Raw genomic sequence first — 26494 nt, 5'->3', positions numbered from 1 at the left:
GTGTAGGAGGGGCTTGTCATCCTCCACACAGAGCTCTCCTCTGCCTGCCTGTTTGAGAGCTTTTCTACAAGAAATTGCACCCTGGCACAATTTGGCCTGATAAGAAAATGTATACAAGACATGAAAAATAAATGTTTTGTTCTGCGGAGGTTAATATCTAATCATCACATACACATTTACAAAACACATTTGAAGTATGGAATTATAAAATTTGGAGTTTTCCTCATGCATCAAAATCCGTGGTGGCTCATGCCTGTAATCCCAGCACTTTGGGAGGCCAAGGAGGACGGATGGCTTGAGACTAGGAGTTCAAGACCAGCCAGGGCAACATGGCAAAACCTCATCTCAAAAACAAACAAACAGTTCCTACCAGGGGAAGAAACTATGCTATATGTCAGTAATGGGTCACGTAGCTTTGGCCCTGGAAGTACAAGCTGATTACATCCAACAACTCCAGCAAAGTGGGCTTTGTCAGGTGTCTGTGGGACTAAAGGCTCTGGGAGCATGTGGAGGTGATTTTAGTTGCACATGGCCACCAGGTGGCGTCAGAAAGAAGCAACTGCAATGGACATTCTTCAGGAGCCTTCCTGTGGCCCAACTGCAGCTTCCTCCCTCCTCCTCAGAAATCCCAACTCCTCCAAAGGAATTCGAATTAATAACAGTTCTGAACAAAGCTCTTGCTCAGCTCCTGGGATACAGTCGTAGCCCCCAGGGAAAGTTGTTCATTCTTAGTATGGAAGGCACCGTGCCCGAGACATCCTGGCATGAATGAGGCAGATTGCCCAGGGCTAGGGTTTGAGCCCAAGGCATTGCTGGGCAAACACATGCTTGCTGCACTGTGCCCTGGCCTGCTGTTGGCGGAGAAGGGATGGGGCTGCGGGTTCATGGGGCTGGGGCTGAGAAGCCAGGCCCTTTCCCTCCTCTTGGAAAAACACGCTGTCCTCCTGAGTCACATATTTTCTCACACCTCATTTTCTGTCTCCACCCTTCTCCTCTGGGGCATTTGAACATCTGCTCTCCAAAGTGGGAAACTTGGATCTCACTCAAGTGCGTGCAGTCCAACACAGGACTTTTTCTGCTTTTAAACTCCTTTGTGTACTCAAATCTTCTGGCCAAACATAATTCCACTGGAGAAGACAGTTTTTCAACAAGACAAGGCAGCTAAAGTACACACTTAAATCCAAAGTTTTGCATCAGAAATAACATAAAGGGATAAGCATATTTTACATTTTATACGTATATAATTTATCCACTTATATATAAACAATTTACAAATATGCTGAAAACAATATGTACCTCAGCAAGCTTCATAAAGGACGAGTCCCATCAGAGAGAGATTTAATCTTCTAACAGAAAGAGTATATAGCCCTCCCTTCAGTAATTCCTCAGGGATTATGTAGGTTACCAAGATTTTAATTCATAAGTCATGTGTATCTCCTCATCACTCCCCAGCAGTGGATTCACTGTGAGATTTGATTTTACACTTGGTTGTGCTTGTCTTTCCAGCTTGTCTATCATAAAAAAGTATTATTTAGTCTGGAACATTGGTCCCTGTCTTGGTACTTAATGTACTTCTGTAGGGTCTAGACTAGGAATTTAGAAGAGAGAAATTTAGTACCTTGAATACTTAATAAAAATGTTTTTTAAGTGTCAAAATACTTTCATTATACTTAGTAAAACATTTAAAAATCCAAAATTAGACTTTAATTCAATAAATAAAAACAGTAGGCCTGGGATGACTCAGTCAGTAAGCTTCATGAGTGCCCCTTGGATTAAAGGGCAGCTCAAAGCTGATGACTGACATGGTGGTTTAATGACCCACACACGATGACACATGACCATTTTTATAACAAGCTTCATGCAGTTTCTTTTTTCAGGGGTGGACACTCATTAGAACTCTTAAGGCAGATGCCCATTCCTGCAATGGAATGCTTTATAACAGGAAGCCTCAGTCTTTCAGACCCTGTCATCTGCTTCTATTAGAGTCCATTACATACATATAATAGTGGTTGCTAAACACCTGCTGCCTCCCTGACTCTTGACCTTCCAAGGTCAATGAGCCAAGCTTTGGCCGGAGTCCACAGTGATCTTAGAGGTAACATCTCTCGCTACCTGAAAGAAGCTTCAAATAAATGATACTGAATCGACATGGATTAATAGTTGCACCAATGGGTGTTTCAAAAACAAAGGATTTCTCCTGAGGATTTTACATGATTTACAGCTTGTTAGCTCTGGAAGATTTCGTCCTTAGGAATGGGAAGAAGTCAGCTCTGAGAAGAGGGATGAGGCTTGTTCCTGGGACTGGGGGGCTCAGATGAAACCCATCAGAGAAGACTTTTGCTCATCATAAGGAGACAGTAGGGTTGGTGGGAGCTGTTTGTTATACAGGATAAGAATCCCCCATGTGGGCAATGTCCAAAAGCCTACAGGACCACCCTCCGTGGGCTGTAACCATGATTCTTAACCAAGGGGGCTTATCGGAATCACCTGGGGAGATTTAAAAGCAATATTCCGGCCGGGCACGGTGGCTCATGCCTGTAATCCCAGCACTTTGGGAGGCAGAGGCAGGCGGATCACGAGGTCAGGAGATCGAGACCATCCTGGCTAACACAGTGAAACCCCGTCTCTACTAAAAATACAAAAAATTAGCCGGGCGTGTTGGCGGGCACCTGTATTCCCAGATACTCAGGAGGCTGAGGCAAGAGAATGGCGTGAACCCGGGAGGCAGAGCTTGCAGTGAGCCAAGATTGCACCACTGCACTCCAGTCTGGGCGACAGAGTGAGACTCCGTTAAAAAAAAAAAAAAAAAAAAAAGCAGAGCGCCACCGCTGGCGATGCTGAGACAGTAGGTGGGGTGGAGGCATGTGCATGATAGTAAACTCTCCCATGGTGATTTTGATGTTCTCCCCAGTTGAGGACCACTGCTAGAGGATCTGTAGGGTGCGAGGGAGGCTGGGCTCTGTGCCCAGGCCTGAGATCTGTGACTCTATAACTCAGCCAGTGGCCTCAGTTAGTTGCCGCCCACTCTCGCTGGAGTTACTATGCCAGGACTGACTCCAACCCACCCTGGGAATGTAGCCGCAAGAAGCCCTCACCATTCAAGGATCCTGCGACAGAAGGCACAGCTCGGACTGGGTGCCGTCGTCTCTGCACAATCCTGCCTTCCTGGAGTGCCCTTGGGGTCCTCCTGCGCCACAAAGCACATAGATGGAGATATGATAGAGGATGTGACTCACGCCGCGGCTGCACGCGCACAGCCCAGCAAGCAGCTGAGGTCCGGCTGAACTTGACACGTCAGGCGGAGACAGAGACTCACCAAACCTCTCCTCCATATGGGGAAATGGATGTGCAGGGGGACAGGAGGAAAAGAAGTAAAAGCCCATCCTTAGTTCTGATGTGTCACTCAGTCGGGGCTGCGCCTCTAATGGCCTGGGCCGAAGAATGGAAGTTTCCACCCTGGTTTGCTTCTTTCCTCCTCTAAACAGATTTTAAAATCTGGTGTACAGATGACAGAATACTTTCCCCTCTGTATCTTTCCCTTAGTTTCAAATTACTCCAAGCTTCACCAGAGAATGAACAGATTTAGGAACATAATTTTTAGATCTATTAATCTGACCGCTGGCTAGTAGAGTTCTAAAAGCCTTTCCAAATAAATATATTCAACTATGAATTAAAACAGGGTTTAGGGACTGTCTGGTGACCTAAATGATTGGTTATATGTCCCTCTTTAACACAAAACAATTACTCCACTGACCTGTGAGGGCTGATACCACCCACTGTGTATTTTTGACTATGGTCTTACCCTTTATGTAAATAAAAAATAAATGTACTTTTCCCATCATTATAAACAATGGCAGAAGCATCATTGCACACCTAGCTTTTTCCACATCTTGGATTACTTCCTGAGGAAAATGTCTGGGCCAAAGGTTGCGAACATGTTTGTGTGATGATCCATATTGCCAAATTACTTTCCACAAAAGTCGTACACATTTCACAGCCACCAACAATGTGGACGGCTCAGTTTCACCACACCTTCCTCTGCATCACGAATTATCACTTGAAGATGTTTCTGTTAATTGAAGGGGGGGGTGTCACCTTTTGTGTTAATTTGCATTTCCTCTGTGACTAAAGGAAATAAGTCTGTTCCCATATGCTGATTTATTGGTTGTATTTCTTACCTGTGACTTTTTTTTTTTTTTTTTTTTTTTTGAGACAGAGTCTCACTCTGTTGCCCAGGCTGGAGTGCAGTGGCCCAATTCAGCTCACTGCAACCTCCGCCTCCCAGGTTCAAGCGATTCTCCTGGCTCAGCCTCCCAAGTAGCTGGGATTACAGGCGCACACCACTACTCCCAGCTAATTTTTTGTATTTTTAGTAGAGACAGTTTCACCATGTTGGCCAGGCTAGTCTCAAGCTCCTGACCTCATCATTTGCCCGCCTCGGCCTCCCAAAGTACTGCGATTACAGGCATGAGCCACTGCACCCGGCCTTACTTGTGACTTTAGCTCATGTCCTTTGTCCATTAATTTTCTTGGAGGGTTTCAGCGTTTTCCTGTTACCATTTGTTAGTTGTTCATGATGTACCAGGTGCTTCCCTTATAGTCTCTTTAATACTCCCAACCATCCTGGCACATCGTCTCCATTTTAATGGTGAGCAATCTGAGGCTCGGAGGATTTAAGCAACTTGGCAAGGTTGCATCATGAGTAAGTGGGAGAGCTGGGATTTGAAATTTTACCTATCTAACTGGTATGCTGTGTTTTTTTGTTGTTGTTTTTTTGTTTTTGAGATGGAGTTTCTCTGTGTTGCACAGGCTGGAGTGCAGTGGCGCAATCTTGGCTCACTGCAACCTCTGCCTCCCTCCCAGTTTCAAGCAATTCTCCCACTTCAGCCTCCCTTCCAAGTAGCTGGGACTACAGGCACACACCACCACACCCAGCTAATTTTTGTATGTCTTAGTAGAGACAGGGTTTCACCATGTTGGTCGGGCTGGTCTCGAACTCCTGACCTCAAGTGATCCACCCGCCTTGGCCTACCAAAGTGCTGGGATTACAGGGGTGAGCCACCGCACCCGGCCAGTATGCTTGTGTTCTTAACCACAGTTCTGCTCCTTGGGGAATTTGTCACAGCATTTGATATAATGAAGTTCTCAACAATGAACATTATTTGCTCTTAATATTTTCTCAGTTGTCTATCTACGTTTTTTTAATTGACGGCAATTTTAATTGACGGTAATTTTAAATGACGGGGACACCAACATTCCCATGCCCTGCCCTCAGCCTATAAACCCCCACGGCCTTCCTAAAGGCCAGATTATCAGAATTTTCAGCATGTACCATTTTAACCATTAACTGCAATCCTAGGGTTTTATTCTAAGGAAATGATCAGCTACAAAAGTTTGCATGTCAAATGATGTTACCCGAAGCAGTGTTTATAATATCAAAGAACTGGAAAAAACTAAATCTCCATCAATAAGAGATTGTCTAAATGTGTCAGAGTACATTAGTATAATGAAATATAGTGCAGTCATCAAAAATGAAGCGATAGGTTTATTCTAAGTGATACGGAGAGCTGCTGAAAATATAACATTAAATGAAAAGCATAAAAAAATATATAGAGAGAGTAAAATCCTATTTTGGCCAAAATGTATATGTAGGAGAAAAAAAGACTGGAAGGATATACACTAAAATATTAGCAATGGGCCAGGTGCAGTGGCTCATGCTTGTAATCCCAGCACTTTGGGAGGCTGAGGTGGGTGGATCACCTGAGGTCGGGAGTTCTAGACCAGTGTGGGCAACATGGTGAAACCCTCTGTCTACTAAAAATACAAAAATTAGCTACACGTGGTGGCACATGCCTATAATCCCAGCTACTCAGGAGGCTGAGGCAGGAGAATCACTTGAACCCAGGAGGCAGAGGCTGCAGTGAGCCGGGATCGCACCATTGCACTCCAGCCTGGACAACAGGGCGAGACTGTCTCAAATAAAGAAAAAATTAGATTGATTTTCCTCTCAGTGGAAGTTTCTTCTTTATACTTTTCTTTATTTTCTCATTTCTCTTGTAATAAGCATGTATCAGTTTTATAATTTAAAAAAATAAGGTTTTTTTCATCCATTTTTCCTGTGGTTTTTTTTTTTAATTTTTATATTTTATCACTGCTAAGCTTACAGGGTTACTCCTCCACTGACATTTAAGGCAGATTTACATTAGCAGAATGCAGGGAGGTGCCCCTCCACCTGAGTTGGAGACCTGGGCTTTAATATCGCCTATCGTTTACCCTGAACAAATCTCATCTTTCTAAACTACTCTTCCTCTGCAAAAAGTCTTTGCAAACAGTAAAGCTCTGAGCCAACATAATTATTATATCATTGTTTACTGCTTATTATAATATTGCTATCATTTAAGACCCTGGGGTTGTTAATCCCAGCATTTCCAATTCATTCAAAATGAAATAATCTCTAGACCCTCGGAATTTAATGTGTGGTCCCCAGACCAGAACCAGCAGCTTTGGCATCACCTGGGGCTTGTTAGCAATGCAGAATTGCAGGCTCGCCCCAAACTTACTGATTCAGAGCCTGCATTTTAACAAGCTCTGCAGCTGATTCATAGGCTCGGAGAAGCTGGAGAAGCTCCGGTCTAGGTACGCCTGCCAAGATTCTCAGGAGTGCTGAAAGTGGGAAACCGTCAGTAGTACCAGCCGTCACCAGCACTGACACCCAGGATGCCATTAGGAAGAGGTAGGTGATCTTGATTATGCCAGTTTCACAGTCACATTCAGCAACACTGGTTTTAGTTAAAGAGCCAACAATGAGAAGAACCCAGCCAGGGCCCGGCTGCAGGACATTACCCCAGAGTTAGAAGACAGCCTCATGGCCACTTGGTCTGGCTTGTTCTGGTCAGCTGCATCTCCATAATGACCGTTTAGGTAACTAATTTTAAAAAAAGTTTGAATTTTAGAGCTACCTGGGAATTCTTGAGCTACCTGGGAGCTCCACTATTTGGAATCGTTTGGCAGCACCCCTGGGACGGTGGGAGCGAGCAACCTAAGGCAGAGAGTGCTGTGGGCCTCGTGCGGCCACTTGACCTTCACCTCTCCCTGTGTCCCCCAGCCCCAGCCGTCCCGTCTCTCAGATCTCTGCCCACAGGGTTGCAGAGGCTGGCCGGGCCCTGCTGGTGGGGCAGGTGAGGAGCCAGGCTACCAGGCTTTGTAACTTGTGGTCCAAGACTGCTTTTCTTGTGGGAGCCCCTTGGGCCCCCCTGGAGGCTATATGAGGAAGGGGCCTCTTTCTGTGTCCTGTGTCTGCTGGGGCTCCAGGGCGAGGACTCACGTCTGCGGGGCCAGCTCACAGAGCTCCTCGTTGGGGGCCTCCTGCAGCCCTCCTTGGGGTGTCCCTGTCGCCTCACTCTCACCTGAGCCTCGAGGCCCAGAAGGGTGGCCAGGGTGCTCCTTGGGAATCTGGGGGAGCCACACAAAAGGACTTGAATTAGAGCCATAGTCCCACTGGAGGTGACTCAAAATCAGTTCAGCATCCCTACAGCACCCCTAAGGCACCGTAACATCCTGCCTGGCATCCCCACCCCTGTCTCCCCCAGCTCCTTACCTAGCTGCCTTCTCATCCTCCAAGACTCAGTCCAAATCTCACCTTCTCTGAAAAATCTTCTCCCTTAGTAATTCAAACCTTCTGCATTTAGTTATTTTTGGTCATATGCCATTACTTAATAGTCATGATAGCTAACACCCAGGAATAATGTACTTACTGTGAGCCAGGCCCTGTTTTCAGTACATTACTTATATTAACTCATTTAAACATCATAATAGCCCTGTGAGGCAAGTATTATTATCCCCATTTTACAGAAGAGAGAACTGAGGCACAGAGAGGTTGCATAACTTTCCTAAGATCACAAAGCTAATAATAAGTGACAGAGCCAGTATGTGAACCCAGGTAGTCTGGCTTCAGAGTCACGTGGAATGTATTATTATTTTCTGCACCATGCTTTTAACATTTCATAATTATATGTTAATTTAATTTTTTTTTTTTTTGAGATGGAGTCTTGCCCTGTCGCCCAGACTGGACTGCAATGGCGCAATCTCGGCTCACTGCAACCTCTGCCTCCCAGGTTCAAGAAATTCTCCTGCCTCAGCCTCCTGAGTAGCTGGGATTACAGGCGCCCACCACCACGCCCAACTAATTTTTTGTATCTTTAGTAGAGACAGGGTTTCACCATGTTGGCCAGGCTAGTCTCGAACTCCTGACCTCGTGATCCACCTACCTCAGCCTCCCAAAGTGCTGGAATTACAGGTGTGAGCCACCACACCTGGCTTAATTTGTTAAGTATATATATGTCTCTCACAGAAATGTAAGCATCTTGAGGGCAGGTGATTTGTCTGTTGTTCATGTTTTATCCCCAATACCTAGAAAAGTGCTAGCATATAGCAGTACATACTGCTGAGTGAATGAAGGATGCCAGCACTAGACTCTTTCCAGAACCGCTTACCACAAAGTTATTTAGAGAGTTCTCATCATTTCACAACAGTAGTTGTAAAGTTGGGACCAAGTAAAGAAGAGCAGATCCAGACCCCAGGGAGCCGCCAGGTAGAGGGCAGGGCCAACCCTGAGGTGGCCTCACAAAGACTCGTGACTCCTGCAGGTCTAAGACTAGCAGGGCAGCCGCTGTGAGCCTGGAGACTGCTTGGGTGCCTTGAGATGCGCTGTTACATCCGCAGTGGCTCAGGGCTTCCTCTGTGAAGCATTGACTCTCCTGGGCTTTCAGCTGGACATTAAGGATTCAAAGATGAGTGCAGAGTCACAGAGACAAACGAGACCCAATGCTGCAGGGACACGGAGGACGGGGCCAAGAATTCCTCCAGGTGCGAGGGATCGGGGGGCTTGGGGGTGAGGAGGGTGGCTGACTAGGGGTGCATAAATGACCTGACGCTAGAGCTGGGCCTTGAATGAGTGAGGTTATGCCTGGCAGGTAAGTGCTTTGAGGAGGCAAACACTTCTTCGGAAGGGCTAACGTTGACATAATCTTTGTCACTTTGTCCTTCGCTCTGACAAAATCCTCATTCAAGTTTGATGTTTCAATTCAAGTTTGAAGATGATGATCAAGCCTCATCAGCCCCAGGCTGTGGCTTCAAATACTGTATGAAACTAAAGAGTCAATTTAAGGTATTTATTTAAATGATTCTGTTTCTCAGAATTTTGATTTTAGTCTGAATGTTCTGAGAGTTGAGGCTACAAAGGCAAAAAGTATAGAAAGACAGTGGTGGTTAAGTTGAATTCCCAATCTTGCATATGTAGAAATCCAAAAGAATTTAACTTGAGAGAAGGAAAATGCAGAAGTGGATTCATGGGAAATAATTATTTCACTGAGTGTGCTATTCTTTATTTTCAGGTGGCTCATGCCTGTAATCCCAACACTTTGGGAGGCCAAGCGGGCGGATCACTTAAGGTCAGGAGTTTGAGACCAGCCTGGCCAACATAGTGAAACCCCATCTCTACCAAAAATATAAAAAATTAGCCAGGCAGTGGTGGCATGCACCTGTAATCTCAGCTGCTTGGGAGGCTGAGGCAGGAGAATCACTTGAGCCCAGGAGGCAGAGGTTGCACTGAGCTGAGATCGTGCCACCACACTCCAGCCTGGGTGAGTACAAAACTATGAAGAAAAAAAATTATTTCTTCCAGGCATGATCTACAAAAATTTCATTAATTTGGAAGAAATAGCTTTTCAGTGGTTTAATGGATTTAAACAGCATTGTTACATCCTAAACTATAAAGGTGTTTCAAAAATTAACACTTGAAATAGCTTCTAATCTTTAAAAGCTGGTTCCATTTAAAATAATATAATTCATGGGACTTTGGAAAGTTAAATTTTCATGAGATATTAAAAATGGAATTCAGTGAATCCATGAATTAGGAGTCTATAAATGCAAAAACACCATTTTTCCTGGCACAAAATTAGACTGTACATTGCTGTATTACCTCAGTTGAGAGTGAAGAGGAGGTGGAGGCCAAGTCATCCAGGATAACTGGAGAACTCACAGGAAGGGAAGGAGCTGAAGTATATTTGCTTTCATCCATTTTCTCTTTAACATCTTCAAGTAGCATCTCCAACTTGAAGATTTCACCTTCCACTTTTCTAAGTAAACATAAACACACAGGCATCTTCTGGGCTATGTGGTTGGCATTCTAATTAATAACGACAGTTCTTGAATACGGCATTCATTTATATTATTAATGTGGCCTGTCTTCTGTCACAAAGGATAATGGGAGCCCGCATGACTGTTCATAGTTTCTCTGACAGCCTGGGCTCTGATCTTCACCTGCTGTCCATTAGCTGCGTATCCTTCTATAAATCACTTAATATTTCTGGGCCTCCAATGTCTCACTTATAACCTGGAATAACAATACTGTACCTTACTTATCTGGATTTGATGATTTTGAGATCCCTTACAAGGGATTCTAAGAACTGTGATTCTATGGAAATACTTGTTAGGCTAATTTAAAAAGAGGAAGAATATTAGATATCTGAATAATTTAATTAACAAGTTCTAATCCATATGAATATATGTGTATGTGTATATAAATATATATTTTACCCAACAAAGAGAATCCATTTTCTTCAAATCCATTACATTTATAAAAATTTACCTCGTAACAGTCCACAAAGAAAAATTTCAAGAAAATCCAAAATATTAAAAATTATACTACCTACATTCTCTTATCACTAGACATTAACAACAAAAAGATAGCCCCCCCCAAAAAAAACCCTATTTAATTAGAAATTTTAATACCTAAATAGCTTTGGATTAAGTAGGAAATAAAAATGAATGTTAGGCATAACTTACAAGTCAATGACAAATGAGAGAGTAACATAGGAAAACCAATGTAATGCAGTTAAAGCAGTACTCTGAGGAAAACTTCTAGTCTTAAATGCATTATTGGGGGAAAAAATCAAAAATCAATAAACTATTTAAAATAAGAAGATAGAAAAGGGAATATAAAATAAACCACAGAAAAGGATTCATAAAATTACTAGAAATAAATGAGACTTAAAATAATTTGATCAATAAGATAAAACATGTTTTCTTCCAAAATATCTATGAAACAAACCACTGGAAGTCTGAAAAACAGTAACATTAAGAATGAGAAAAGAAAAATAGGAAAAATTTTAAATCAAAAGGCATTGAAAAATCCGTATCAACACCATTTAAAAGTTAGGTGAACTGGGCAAGTTTCTAGAATAATATAAATTATTAAAATTCACTTTAAAAAAAGTAGAAAATATGAAAAGACTAATAACTAGAGAAAAATGGAAAGTGTTAAAAATCTATTCCACGAAAGGCATGAAGAGTGGGATAATGGGTGAGTTCTACCAAGCCTTTTAAAAAAAATTTCAATGTCTCTAATATGTTAATTTTTATGTATTACATAGTTTAAAATGTAATTTATTACAGTTTGAAAGTATATATTTCAACATATATTTTTAAAGGAGAAATTTAAATCAAGTATATGCAGACCCCGAAGCACATGTGTAGAACCTTAGAGTTCACTAAACATAATTCTACCAAGACTTTTAAGCAACAGTAAGTCCTATATTATTAAACTCTTCCAGAACATGAAAAGAAAAGAGGCCAGGCGCGGTGGCTCACGCCTGTAATCCCAGCAGTTTGGAAGGCCAAGGTGGGTGGATCACGAGGTCAGGAGAGCGAGACCATACTGGCTAACATGGTGAAACGCCGTCTCTACTAAAAATACAAAAAACTTGGCGGATGCCTATAGTCCGAGCTACTCCGGAGGCTGAGGCAGGAGAATGGCATGAACCCGGGAGGCGGAGCTTGCAGTGAGCCAAGATCGCACCACTGCAGTCCAGCCTGGAGGACAGAGCGAGACTCCGTCTCAGTAAAAAAAAAAAGAAAGAAAGAAAGAAAAGGGAAAATTGCCCAACTCATTCTGTGGTTCAACATTCGTATATTTATTAATATATTCCACTAAATTAATAGATTAAAGGAGAAAAACTAGATTTATAAATCCCATTTGATTAAACATTTTCTTAAATTAAATAACAACAAAAGCCCTAATTCTAGAAAGCTAGGAATAGAAGAAAACTCTCTTGATGAAGCTTATCTATTTGAATCATACTTAGGAGAATTCTCATTATTATCAGTAACATGACAAGAATGCTGTCTTTTATGGCTCACGCTGGTAATCCTAACACTTTGGGAGGCCACAGCGTGGGAGTATCACTTGAGCCCAGGAGTTCGAGACTAGCCTGGAAAACATAGGGAGACCATGTCTCTACAAAAAAAAAAAAAAAAGATTTAATTAGCTGGGAGTGGTGGCATGCACCTGTAGTCCCTGCTACTCAGGAGGCTGAGGTGGGAGGATCCCAGAGTCCAGGAGTTTGAGGTTGCAATGAGCTATAATTGTGCCACTGCATTCCAGCCTGGACCAGAGTGAGACTTTGAAAAAAAAAAATGCTGTCTTTCACTAATATTAATTATCCAATATTGTTCTGGAAAACCTAGCAAATGAAATAAAGAAAAAGAACTGAGATAGATAAGAATTGGAGAGAAAAGAAAGTACAATACAAATATTCCAGAATAAAAAGCTTATTAATATTTTCAGATGCTATGGATTGTCATACTTAAAAATTAAGACAACTAAAAAATCAACAAAACACTAAGAACAGAATTGCATAAGGTAGCCCAGTACAAGTTAAATATGCAATATAGAAATACTTTCTATAACATCAATTAGAGAAAACATCTGTCAACAATACTCAGAAAACTATAAAATAGCTAGTAATAAAGTTAACAAAAAATGTGTAAAATCTGCATAAAGAAAACATGATGGGAATACTCACTACAAAGATTTCAGTTCTTCCCAATCTAACCTATAAATTCAATACATTCCTAAGCAAAATCCTCATGAAATTTTATTAAGAAACTTGGTGAGCTGATTATAAAGTTTATTAGTAACAGGAGTGTATAAGAACACCTAAAAGAAAATTTTAAAAAGAAGAAACATTTCTAAATATACACTAACCTATAGTAGTTTAAAACTATGTGGATAATGTAGAAATAGAAACAAAAATCCATGGGATGGAATAGAAACAGTTCTGTATACACGTGGAGGTTTTGTATCTGATATAAGGGGCTTTTTCAACCAGTGAGGAAAGGCTGCCCTATTCAATAAGTGGTGGGACAAAGATCTAAGCTTGAAAAAAACAAAGTGATAATTGAATAAAATATAGGAAAATATGTTGTGATCTTGCAAGCAGAACAGAATGAAACAGGGGACAAGGAGAGACTGAAAGTTTAAAAGAAATGAGCCTGGATATGGTGGCTCATGCCTGTAATCCCAGCACTTTGGGAGGCCAAGGCGGGCAGATCACTTTAGGTCAGAAGTTCAAGACCAGCCTGGCCAACCAAGTGAAACCCTGTCTTTACTAAAAATATGAAAAAATTAGTCAGGCATGGTGGCACGCACCTTTAATCCCAGCTACTCTGGAAGCTAAGGCAGGAGAATCGCTCGAACCTGGGAGGTGGAGGTTCCAGTGAGCTGAGATCGCGCCACTGCACTCCAGCCTGGACAACAGAGCAAGACTCCATCTCAAATAATAATAATAGTAATAGTAGTAATAATAATAATAATAAAAGAAATGAAATGATGGAGCAAGGCCTCAAGGAAGTAGAAAGGGATGGGTTCAAGGACCATGGCTAGAGAGGTTGGAGAGCAAATTAAGGAAGGGAGAGGAGGTGAAAACATGGGGATTTGGAGATGGAAGAGACATTTTTGAGGGAAGTTGTGATCTTTAAAGTAGAAGTTAAGATTTTATGCTGAGACTCTCAGGGAGAAGTGGCTGATGAAGGTAGAACCCCATTTCTTGAATTCTTGGCTTCTGATGTTAATATGTGAAAGAATCAAATTACTGTTGGACTACATTCTAACAAGCAAGATGCATGAAATCCAAGCAAATATTTTTGCATATTACCTTGTAAAGGTAATAATGAGAAGGCTTTAATAAGAGCACAGCAGGTGATGTAAACAAAGGACTAGTCAATGAATTTGCAGAATTCTTGCCCCTCCAGAAAGCCCTCTGCATTAGCCTTTGGACTCAACACTTACAAGGTTCTCAACATATCAAGACCCCAAGGGTTGTATGGGATTCTGTTCCTTGTCACATTATGCCCATTTGAGAACAAGGGGACTATTCTGGAGCTGATCAGTCTTTGCCTGTCCTGAGGTGACTTTAGCTGAGATTTGGGAAAGGCTGGGTCCCTCCCTTGCCCCAGTGTTGAAAGCTTCTCCCATATATGGAATGTAATTGCAGTTGAAGCTCTTTTTATTTATGCTCATGCCAAGCACAGTGTGGTTATAACTAGGATATAAATAAGACATTGAATAACTTTGGTCTTAATGTGCACAGAAACCTGTCTTTAAAACGACTGCCCAAACAGAAGATTCCTTGGAAAATAAATATCCTTACTCTATTAATTTTAAATAGCAGAAGCATGCAGAGTTCTTTCTTCCCCTACCGCCAAAAAAAGCCTTTGGGAAAAAATCAATATTAAAACCTCATCCTTACTGTCTAATTACTCAGTGTTGAAATAAAGGTAGACAGAGGTTCCATTAATTTTGGAAAAGTAAAACCATACCTTGGGGAAAAAAATACCACAGAACACTAGGACTGAAACGTAAACCATTAAAAAATTTGGCAACAACAATTCCACATTAAAATGCTATGAATAGAAAGGGCCGAACTTACAAATATTAAGCCTATTAAATAGTTTCTTTTAATTTATACCAGGAAATTATAGGGAAAGAATCCTCTCCCTGAGTCCTGGAATACAGCTTAAAATTATTTGGAATGCAGAAAGGAGAATACAGTGCCATAGAAACCACCAGTTAGAAACTTCAGTTTGGAGTGTGTGTTCAAAGTTCTAATGTGAATTAACTCAGAAATCATCTAACTTTAAGCTTTAACACTTTTCCTTTATCAGGATTTGTAGGTCCCTCACCCTGACATCAATTAACTTTACAATGACCCCTTCCTGCCCAGTGCACCTTGGAATTATCAGTGAATGGGAAAGAAAAGGGGAAAGAGAGGGACAGAAGAGAAAACCAGGCAAGGACAATAAAGGCAGGTGTGGGGACAGATAGATAAGAGAGGAAAAAGCTGAGAGGGAGAGGACAGGAGGAACTTGAGAAGAGGCCCTCTGTGGTTATCATGTGAGCCTTTCTAGGGTTTTCTTAGGCTCCTCTGGGTCTCCAAACCAATTATAATGATATTCAACAAATTGCAAAATTTTGGTACAATGCCTCTGCCCCAGGAAGCATTTGTTCATTTTGGGTATTCCATCTGAGTCAATGTCCAGCCCAGCACCTTACACTCAACAGGTCCTCCATGCTGTCTGTGGCATGAGGTGACACTTTGTTCATTGGTGACACAGTTTCTGCTGACCCTAGACCAGTGGCTCTCCAAGCACTAAGCCAGCAGCCACATCAGAATCCCACCTGAAGGAGATCACCTTTGACCCTTCCACCTTACACAGTTGGTTTAAACCTGACCTTTCTGGATCAAAGTCACCAACGATTGTTGATTCGTGCTTGTGGACTTGCTGCAGCAAAGTCAGATGCTTGTCCTTGGTGGCCAGAAAGTTCTGCTCCAGCAGTTCAAGGTGTCCCTGCAGTTTCTCCAGGACCTGCAGTAGTGAAGTCACTGGAATCATTCACATGCAAGCCTGTGTGTGTAATTGTTTTCCCAAAAACACAAAGCAGGCGTACCCTACAGTAGTGTCAAAACAAAGCTGCCATCCTTCTCCCAGCAGCATGAATTGTTTTGTCTCAGAGGCTGACATCCAAACTACAGACAACCCAAGGGTCATCTCAACATTCACAAACCCTCACAGCACATAGCTCAAAAGTACAATTACTTCTGATTTCTCTCTCAGAACCCACTCAGAGGCCTCTGGCCTTCCTTAGTGGGACATTCATAATCCTGTATATTTGCAGAATGGTTTTTAGCTTACAAAGCATTTTTCCATTCCTCATCTTATTTAATCAACGCATCAATGTTGTAAATGTGGTAAAGTATATTTTATTATCCCAGTTTTACAAAGGAGGAAATTGGAGCTCTAGCAATATGTCTGAAGGCACACAGATCTTAAAAAGGAACTGTAGTTACATGGCCTGGGTGTCAGTCTGTGGGGAGTTGGAGGATGAGATGGGGAAGGAACAGCAGGAAGATTTAGCCAAAGCTGTGAATGGGTCTTCCACACATCATTACATGCAGCCTCAGGCAGATGAATGTTTAAACTGTGCGGGTTAGGGACATGTTGAAGATGCATGGAGGCTTCAGTCCCACATCCCCAGTCACTAAACATTCCCTGAGCACTGCCTATTTCTGGCCCTGGGCCAGAAATGTGAGATTTAAAAATTGCACCAGGCACAGTTCCTGGTCTTAGAGATGTTATTCCATTGAGAAAAGAGACTGTGGCTTAGAGTACTTAGCCAAGCCAAAGGCTGGGCACAGTGGCTCATGCCTATAATCCCAGCACTTTGGGAGGCCAAGGTGGGCAGATCATTTTAGGTCATTAGTTCAAGACCGGCCTGACCAACATGGTGAAACCCCATCTCTATTAAAAATACACAAATTATCCGGGCATGGTGGTGCATGCCTGTAATCCCAGCTACCCGGGAGGTTGAGGCAGGAAAATCACTTGAGCCCGGGAGGCAGAGGTTGCAGTGAGCAGAGATTGCACCACTGCACTCCAGCCTGGGCAACAGAGCGAGACTCCATCTCTCTCTCCCTCTCTCCCTCTCTCTCTCTCTCTCCATACACACACACACACACACACACACACACACACACACACACCCCAAACCCAGAGCTCTGGAGTGCATATCTATATATGTATATATAGATATGTGTATATATAGATATAGATAGATAGAGAGAGACCTTTGCCAAGGCCCAGTGGAAGGAGTGCAACTTAAATCAGGCATAAAGGATGCTCTGGAGGGCCTGGACCAGGCAGTATCCACGAAAATGGAGAGGAAGGGAGGAATTGGAGAGAGGTTGCCCAGGACAGAAACATAGCTCGGTGAGGTTATAGGATCAGACACAGCTGGGTGCAAGTTCAGACTCTGTCACTTACTCATTGTATGATTTTAGTAAACTTGAACTCTCTAAGCTTCAGTCTCTACATCTGTAAAATTAAGGTAATACTCCTTGCCTCATATTATAAAAACTAAATGAAATAATGCATTGTGCCAGGACTATAGTACATACTTGACAGATTATTAATTCTTTTATTTTTTTTTTATTTAAGACAGAGTCTGTCGTTCTGCCACCCAGCCTGGAGTGCAGTGGTGCGATTTCAGCTTACTGTAACTTCTACCTCCCAGGTTCAAGAAATTCTCCTGCCCCAGCCTCCCAAATAGCTGAGATTACAGGCACGCACCACCATGCCTGGCTAATTTTTGTGTTTTTAGTAGAGACGGGGTTTCACCATGTTGGCCAGGCTGGTCTCAAACTCCTGACCTCAGGTGATCCACCCACCTAGGCCTCCCAAAGTACTGGGATTACAGGCATGAGCCACCACTCCCAGCCAATTCTTATTAATATTAAAAATGAATAAACAAGAGTTTGGAAACATATTGGCTAAAGGGTATATAAAAAGCGGCAGTGTGGCAGATGTTTTACATTTCTCCCCAGGTTCATCCTCTGTCTTTCTCTGTGCTGAGCTTTAATGGACTGCACCACAGGCTCCCCTGGGCCCTGGCTTTGGTTGGTTTTAGTCAATGGAAGGCAACAGCAGGAGAGAGGAGTTGGAGGATGAGATGGGAGTCTTTTCTTCCTCCCTGTGCCGTCATGGAGCTGACTCTGTCCCTCCACCAAAAGCCACAGGGCTTGTCAGCTAGTCCCACAGTGACAGCTGCTCTCTTTAGGCTCCAGGACCTGCTTTTCCTCTGCTCCTTCAGGCCAAAGGGGAGCTCCCCACAGGTCCTTCCAGGAGATGCTTTTCCATCCCTTATTGGTTTCCCTTAGCCTTGCCCACACTGTTGTAAAATAATGCCTTTGTTAAACTCTCCTCCATTGCCCCATTTGAGTAACCACCTGGTCCCTGCCAGAACCCTGACTGACACTGTAAATCTCACAGACAATGCTTTAGTTTCTCAGCTTGGGAAGGGAGAAGAATGTGGTAGACCTGACTAAACTGAGGAATTTGGAAAGGCTACCAGGCTCGAAGATATCGATATTGGACAAGGTAGAGTTTGCAGTGAGGGTGGGATGTCTGAAGTGAAGAGAGACACAAACGTTTGGAGCTATAGATGAGAAGTCAGGACGAGTAATTCAGAACCGGAAGCCTGAAGATGGCAGCTGAGGCAATGAGGAAGGATTATGTGTTCAAGGGAAAGAGGGTAATGAGAAAAGAGATAAAAGCTAATCACGAATTATAATTCAGGATCTTGGAATTTAAATTGCGTTATGTTGCAGAAGATAGGGCACAATTTTCTAGGCAGAAATGTGCCTCACTGAATTCTCATAACAACTCTGAAAGGGAAGACATGCTGTAACATGTCTACAGTTGTGTAACCAATAAGTAGAGGCACGACGTCCGCTCCAAAATCCAAATGCTTGCTGCTGTGTGGTGCTGCTCAGGCTGAGGCGGTTGCTTGTAGCCCTGTCTGGCTTCTTTCAAGACTGAACCACCCGGGCCCGGAAGTCCCAGACCACAGGCTGATACTGTCAGGAGCCACCTTTACTCTCCTCTCGGTCAGCAGGGATCCTCACATACCCGATAACATCAGGAAGAAACCTCCCGCATCCAGGCTTCCAAAGGCTCCTGACGGAACCAGTTTTCTCTGCTCTGCTCGGCCCTTTAAAATTCTGTGTTCTTCCAATTCCTGAAATCCTAGCTTTCTGGAGATCTTGTTTATCTGTTGTTTCCTCCATAATCCCTGCAATCTGGCTTCCAGATCCACCACTTCAATCAAAACCAAGCTTGCCAAAGACCCTTATAACCTCTTGATTGCCAAATCCAATGCACTTCTTATTTGGGCCCACTCCCCTCTCCTTCAAACCCTCTTTTCTCTTGGCTTCTCCGCCTCTGCTCCTCCCCAGCTGCCATTTCCCTCGAGTCTCTCCTAGGCCCTCTTCACTTCTCACTCTGTGTATTTTGCCTGGCCCGTCTCATCCACTCCAGCATCAACCCACAACTATTCCCAAATCTACATTTCTCACCCAAACAGCTCTGCAGGCCAGATCCACTGGTCTAACTGCCTACTGGAGCCCTCTACTTAGATGTCCCAAAGGTAGCTCAAACTCAAAATGCCCCAAACTCAACTTGACATCTTGCCTCCTGCTTGCCTTCCACACCCATTCTAAACGGGATCCTCTACTTTTATTCCTGACCTTGGTTACCCAAGCCAGAAATCTGGAGCTCATCCAAGCCTCTTCCCTTCCTCTATTCAGCCCTTTCCATCTGCCACCATTTCCCTAAAGCCCCAGATTTGTCTCCATCTCCATCTTCACTGCCAGCCGTGGTTCAGGCCCTCCTGACTTGTTACCTGGATTCTGGCTTCCTAACCAATCTCTCTGCCTTCAGCCTTGCCCCCATGGTGCTTCCTATTTGTCAGCTTGAAAACCTTCAATGCGGCCGGGCGCAGCGGCTCACGCCTGTAATCCCAGCACTTTGGGAGACCGAGGCAGGTGGATCACCCTGAAGTCAGGAGTTCAAGACCAGCTCAGCCAACATGGTGAAACCCCATCTCTACTAAAAATACAAAAATTAGCCAGGCGCGGTGGTACACACCTGTAACTCCAGCTGCTTGGGAGGATGAGGCAGGAGAATCTCTTGAACTTGGAGAGTGGAGGTTGCAATGAGCTGAGATCATGCCGCTGCACTCTAGCATGAGTGATAGAATGAGACCATGTCTCAAAAAACAAAAAAAACCTTCAATGCTGACCAATCACTCAGCCTCAGGCATGGCTTAAAGGCCTTCATGATGTACCCCTGTCCATCTCTCCCATCTCCTCCCCCACCCCCATGTCACCAAATGCTCCCAAGTGCCATATGGTAGATCACAGTGCTCACAGCTCCTCACACTGGCAGCACTTCCTCACCCCTGTGCCACTGCACCTGCTGTTTCCTTTTTCTAGAATACCCCTTGGTCTCCTGCCAAGCTCATCCCTATTCCTTCTACAACACCCAGCTCAGAAGTGACTTCCAGGAAGCCTTCCAAATGTCCCCTCACTGGCAAAGGTGAGCCTCTTCTAGGCTGCCATTAGCATTCTCTGTAACATTTTTCCAGCTGCATTTTAGCTGCTTGTTTACCAGTACACTGTTCCTAAGAGACTATAACCCACTTGAAAAAGGAATTGTTTATTCATCTTGAATTCCTAGTGCCGGGTACAGGGTCTGGGACATAGAAAGTGCCTGACAAATGTTTGTTGAATGAATGATTTAATTAACAGGATGAATGAGAGAATAATCAACTGTGTCTTTTAGCATTTGGGTCCCCTGGTTTTTGTCCATGCTGCTAGGTTTCTGAAGCACAGCCCTCCCTAAACCTTGCTTGTGCCTATGTCAGAACTTCTGATCTTATCCCTTGTTGATGAGCCAATGGCCTCAACTACATCTTCAATGTCAGCATACTTCTGGTTCTCCCAGCCTTACCCTTCACTCCATTGCTCCACCCCACTTCCCATGATCCTGGCACTGACAACATGACTGCTGTGGTGATGACATAAATTAATGGTTTGATTAAATGCAGCAACTAGCAAGGATGTGAAAGGAAAAGATTTTGACCTGAAAAACATTGCTTCAAGGTTGATTTTATGTGTATTCAAAGTCATATTTAATTTCCAGGTAATGGCAATTTTTATAACCTGAATCCACCAGTACCCATCAACTGTGGACAGGCCCACCCTTTATAACTGATTGCAGGTTCTTCTCTTGAACCTCCCATGGTGTCAGATTAATTATGAATAACTGGCAAGGAGTAATAGCCATAAGTAATAGATCCCCTGAGAAGGAAAGAGGGCTAAATAGCTAGAGAAACAGAATTCTAAGCTCTTTTAGCCCCCATAAACAAAGATGGTTTAACCTTTAGCAAAACATTTCCACTCCCACCACTGTAGAGAAAACATGGCACTATAAAGTTATTTGCCTTTATCTGAGCCAAATTCTCTAATCAAGATTTTAAAAACAGGATAAAATTCATTACCAGCTTCTTGTCTTGCAAATGATAAGGAGAGTCCTGTTTTATTCTTCTGGAAAACTCTTGTACCTGCAGTGAAAAAATTACAATCTCTCATTAATGGCATGGTTTCTCATGTATGAATTTGGTTACTTATATTGTTTATAACAAGCTTTAAAAGTATTACTTTAGTCTTCAGTTGATCAGTCTGTTCTTTTAACTTCTGACACATCTGTTTCCCTTGGGATATCTTTTGAAATATGTAAGAAGAACTTGAGGAAGTGCCTTTCTGAGAGGCTGGTGACAACTTAGAGAGACTTGCCTCAGATTCTATTCCTATACAAGAAAGAACACATTTGGGCTACCATTCATCTCAACTTATCACAGTTTTATGAAGTACTGAAAACAGAAAGCTGTTGCAGTCACCACCACTTACTATTTTAAAAAAATTATTTTTTTCAAAATCTATGTCTAGGCCAGGCACAGTGGCTCACATCTGTAATCCCAGCACTTTGGGAGTCCAAAGCAGGGGGATCACTTGAAGCCAGGAGTTCAAGACCATCCTCAGCAACAAAGTGAGACCCCACCTCTGCAAAAAAAAAAAAAATTATCTAGGTGTGGTGGCATGCACCTGTAATCCCAGCTACTCAGGAGGATGAGGTAGGAGGATCACTTGAGCCCCAGAGGTCAAGGCTGCAATGAACCAAGATTGTGCTGCTGCCCTCCAGCCTGGGCGACAGGGTGAGACCCTGTCTCAAAAAGACAAAAACAAAACATATATATATATATATCTCAAAGAAGTTTTAAAACATTAGTACCTGTGAGAAGTTCTTGGTGGATATGTACTGTGGGCTCCATCTGCACAATTAAAGGGTAAGAAAACATTACTGTCGATATTGATCAATGACACCACCATTCAGAATTACCCAACATGTTCTGTCATCATAGAGGCAGCCCAGGTTTGCAATCAAGAGCCGGGGCCATGATGCCAAGGTTGAATTCCACTCTGACACTTACTTGCTGGGCAACCCAAGTAATTGTCTCAACACTTATAAGCCTGCAATTCTTTGGCAGGAAAATGGGGATAGTAAGTGAACCTACCTCAGGGGGTTGTTATGAGGATGAAATGTTAAATATCTACCATAGTATCAGGCAGGAGGTAAGCACTTAACAATACATGTTATCTGTTATCACCATTGTGTTTGATACTGGTATGTGAAATGCTGAAACATTTCTCCTAAAACTAGACTATAAGTTTCACAATGGTAGGGACCATGGCTGGTCTTGTCACCAGCTCTGTTGCTGGTGCTGTCACTAACACAAAACACATGGTAGCCACACTCTAGAGAATAACAGAGGATGCATTAAGTTCCAAACTGTGTGTCAAGATTGTGATGGTTTTCTACTCACCACAGGCTAATTGAAGAGTTTAAATTCCAGAGTGATTCACCTTGTGAGGGGTCTTTCCTTTGTTCCCAACACATAAAGCTCAGAAACATGCTAGTGCCAGAGAGCCGGTCAAAATAGACTATGGTCTTTCTAGATATCTCAACTATATGATGGATATGAAACCTGCAGGGTCCAATTCTCCAATCTGAATTGACAGGACTGGAAAAAATCAGATACCTGACCTCGAACCCCCATACCAGAGGGAGATGAGCCTGATATCCATCTGCTCCTGCTAACCACGGGGCACTGAGAACGGGACACAACGAGGATGTTCTCCTGCAAGCAGGACAAGGAACCCCGACACTTCCCAATACCACGGGGGTGTAGGTTTCTCTCAGACTTAGAGAGCATCCCAGTCATGGCCAGGTGGGCTGTTGGCTCAGGTTTAGATGTAGGGGGTTCTGCTCAAACTCCCCAGGCATTCAGTTGAAAGAGAGGGGGGCTGAAGTGTGAAAATGGAAATGGAAATTAAAAAAAAAAGAGAGAGAAAAATCACTTCCAAGGTTGGGTTATAGAAAAAAAGAGAGAGAGAATGGAAATGGAAACAGGCAGTGTGGTTCAGTCCAGAACACCTTCATATAAGGCTCGAAAGAAAGATCATGAACTCTAGGCAAAGTGCCCAAGAACTAAAATGTTTATTTTGATTCTTAATATGGATTCACCTTACTATTGGGCCTCAAAAATCAATGAGCTCCTGAGCCTCAGCAAGTTGGGAAGTTGGTGGGGGAGTGTAAGAAGATGGGGTAAGGGAAAAGGGGAAATAGCATAAATTAAGCATTAACAAAGTTTTGTACCAAATGATTACCAAGATAACAAGCTTGAAATCCATTACTAATGATCTTAATTCCATTCAATTTAGCATTAATAACTAAGGGCATAATGTACATAAGACACGAGGCCAGGCCTCTGGGGGAAGTTAGGCAATGGAAAGGCGAAGATAAGGTTGCTGCCGTCCAGAGCCTTAGAATCTAGTGGAGGAAGCAGATGCTTCTGCTATTATGATCCAAAGCAGGCTAAGATACACACTCTGATGGAAGGACTAAACAAACAAGTGTGGAAAAGATTGTGACTTGGGAGACCTGAAAAGTTATGTGGCCCAAGGGAGAATTGAAGGAGGCCATGAAAACAAGCAGGTCTTTGGCAAGTCAAGATGGGATGTGCCACGCAAGGCAGGAACTCAGAGAGCTCAGGGCCTGGGAAGAGGTTCTGGACCAGCCAGGTAACTGCAGAAGACTCCTGAAGGAGGGCGGCTAAGTTTAAGTGAGGAGAGCCAAATTCCAGCTTGAGGAATTTGGATTTTATTCTCTTATATGTTTTTGTTAGCGTAGCCCCTGATGCTTCTCATGAGGACACTGAGAGTCTGAGTGGCCACGTCACTCATCCAGGGTGACCCAGGGTGCTGAATGAAACTTTGGAACTAGAACCAAGCTCTACTCACCCTCCAAAAACCCACACTGAAAGAGATAAGCAGTGGTCCCAATTAATGTGTTTCTAGGAGACCGTTTCATTTACCTGGATTTGTTGTGAAGGTTCAGTGATTTTCCCTTTCTGCTCTTGATGTTTTTCAACAGAGTTTGACTCAGGCATGGTTTCTAAAATATCTTGCACAAGAGCAGGTTTATCTCTCAACTTGGAAGAAAAGCTGGCTTGTTTAGCTATTGCAAGTGGTTTATTAATTATGTTATTTTTAGGAATTTTCACTTTGGGAGCAATCTTAGAGAAATCAGGGAGCTGGTAATGAACTTGACCTTGGCCATATTTGAACCTGTTGCCCGAACTTGCTTCTTCAGTCTGCTGTTTCTGGGGTGCCTGCCCTTGATAACTTTTTTGTTTATCACCTGGACCCTTGGTTTTAGCTGGAACATTTACATTTTCTTGATGGCTGCTATCTCCAGCAGCCACTGGCTCTTCTAAATCAGAGGTATTTTCCTCTGTCGTGGTGGGAGAACCAGGCTTATTGCTGTTTTCACCATCCCTTTTGGGGTTGAGTTGGTCAGTGAGTTCTGGGGTTTGTTCTTTTGGCCAAGAATTCTTATTATAACATGAAATAATACTTTTAATAATAGCGTCCTCTTCAAAACTGTTGGCATTTGAGATCTCTGGGAGGGTTTCACCATCAATGCCTTGACCTCTTAAGAATGGCTCTTTAGAAAGATGATGAAGTAAAATATCAGAAATGCTTGACTTAGAAGCGCCTCCTTCATTTGCTGGAATATGAAGAGCTGCAGTGCATTGTTTCTCTTTCTCAACTTTTTTGTTGGCAGCATTTTCAGTAATTTTACCCAGGGGTATGGTCATAGCTGTATTTCCACAAGTCTCATTATGTGTAGCCTTCTCTTGAGGGTCATCTGCTGTGAAAATAATTTGATTTGAGACTTCAAGGCCATCCTTTTTTGAGGTAAAACTGTAATCACTGCATATCTTAATCTGAGAGAGGTCCCCATCATAAGGCAAATCCTCTTGCTTAGAAGTCGTGTCTTCTGAAAAATCAGCCTCATCCATGTGTGTGCAGCCCGATCACTCTCGTCCTCTCCCTCCTGAGCTGGCTGCTGTCAGTGGTAACAATAGTTCTGATTCTCACTGACTGTCTTCACTGTGTGCTATTCTGTGTGAAATGAGAACAGCCTCATTGTTAAATATATTGGAATAATGTATACAACTATGCCAGAACAAAGTGGATGTTTCTTAATTCGAAAAATTCAGTTACAAACAGGAAGGCAGGAAGCTCAGCCACAAGCTGACCCAACCTCAATCCACACTATGTTAACACAATCAGCAGTATAACAGCAAGGAATGGGAAAAAAAAAAAAAAAAAAAGGAGAGTGTTATATTTTTCATTTATTAAATTTTGAGGATGACATTAGTCTACAGTTAATGGCCAAGTATTTATCAACCTCCCTTAGGAGATGCTATTTGGAGTTTATTCTCCCAAAGTAGGAACTTGGGATGCAAGTAAAGGATTGACTTTTTTACTTTTTTCTTTTTTTTTTTTTTTTTTTTGAGATGGAGTCCCACTCTGTCGCCCAGGCTGGAGTGCGGTGGCACAATCTCGGCTCACTGCAAGCTCCGCATCCCAGGTTCACCCCATTCTCCTGCCTCAGCCTCCTGAGCAGCTGGAACTACAGGTGCCCGCCACCACACCCGGCTAATTTTTTGTATTTTTAGTAGAGATGGGGTTTCACCATGTTAGCCAGGATGGTCTCGATCTCCTGACCTCGTGATCCACCTGCCTCGGCCTCCCAAAGTGCTGGGATTACAGGCGTGAGCCACCGCGCCCAGCCTGATTTTTTTTTTTAACTACCAGAGCCACGCCTTGTCCACATGTCACTGACAGTCTTCTAAGCCATGTGGCAATGGAAGCCGGCCTAGCTCACATGTAACACCCACCTTCTCCATTCTGGGGTTTTTCACCTGTCCCTCCAGACCTTCTGGTCCCCTTCTCCTGACTTTCCCTTGCATGTCTGAGAAGGGCAGAGAAGGACTTACAGAAATATGACATAGGGGCCGGGCGCGGTGCCTCACACCTGTAATTCCAGCACTTTGGGAGGCTGAGGCAAGCAGATCACCTGAGGTCAGGAGTTCAAGACCAGCCTGGCCAACATGGCGAAACCCCCGTCTGTACTAAAAATACAAAAAGTTTGTCAAGTGTAGTGGCACGCACCTGTAGTCCCAGCTACTTGGGAGGCTGAGGCAGGAGAATCGCTTGAACTTGGGAGGCAGAGGTTGCAGTGAGCCGAGATCAAGCCACTGCACTCCAGCCTGGATGACAGAAAGAGACTCTGTCTCAAAAAAAAGAAAAAAGAAAAAAAAAGAAATGTGACCAAGGGACAAATAGGC

At 43.2% G+C, this 26494-nt stretch overlaps 1 protein-coding gene across 6 annotated transcripts in view; it reads right to left on the bottom strand.

The window, feature by feature from the left end:
* The window catches only part of AKNAD1 (AKNA domain containing 1), a 41075-nt gene that overhangs the window by 11514 nt on the left and 3067 nt on the right, over positions 1-26494 (bottom strand). For 5 of the 6 annotated variants that reach the window (XM_058439506.1, XM_058439503.1, XM_058439501.1 and 2 more), the window contains exons 2-8: positions 24170-25262; positions 22027-22066; positions 21396-21544; positions 21236-21298; positions 15572-15705; positions 9980-10136; positions 3096-3187 (exon numbers count right to left, since the gene is read on the bottom strand). In XM_058439506.1, the coding sequence (XP_058295489.1) occupies positions 3096-3187; positions 9980-10136; positions 15572-15705; positions 21236-21298; positions 21396-21544; positions 22027-22066; positions 24170-25159 (1625 nt within the window). In that variant the 5' untranslated portion in view covers positions 25160-25262. Of the gene's footprint in view, positions 1-3095; positions 3188-9979; positions 10137-15571; positions 15706-21235; positions 21299-21395; positions 21545-22026; positions 22067-24169; positions 25263-26318; positions 26437-26494 lie in introns of all 6 variants that reach the window. The other variant, XM_058439502.1, reaches the window with a different exon arrangement.

Source organism: Hylobates moloch, unplaced genomic scaffold (assembly GCF_009828535.3).
Source record: "Hylobates moloch isolate HMO894 unplaced genomic scaffold, HMol_V3 SCAFFOLD_5, whole genome shotgun sequence".
In the NCBI taxonomy this organism is placed as follows: Eukaryota; Metazoa; Chordata; class Mammalia; order Primates; family Hylobatidae; genus Hylobates; species Hylobates moloch.
The sequence above is the reverse complement of the archived record's forward strand: the minus strand, read 5'-3'. Positions and strand labels throughout refer to the sequence as shown.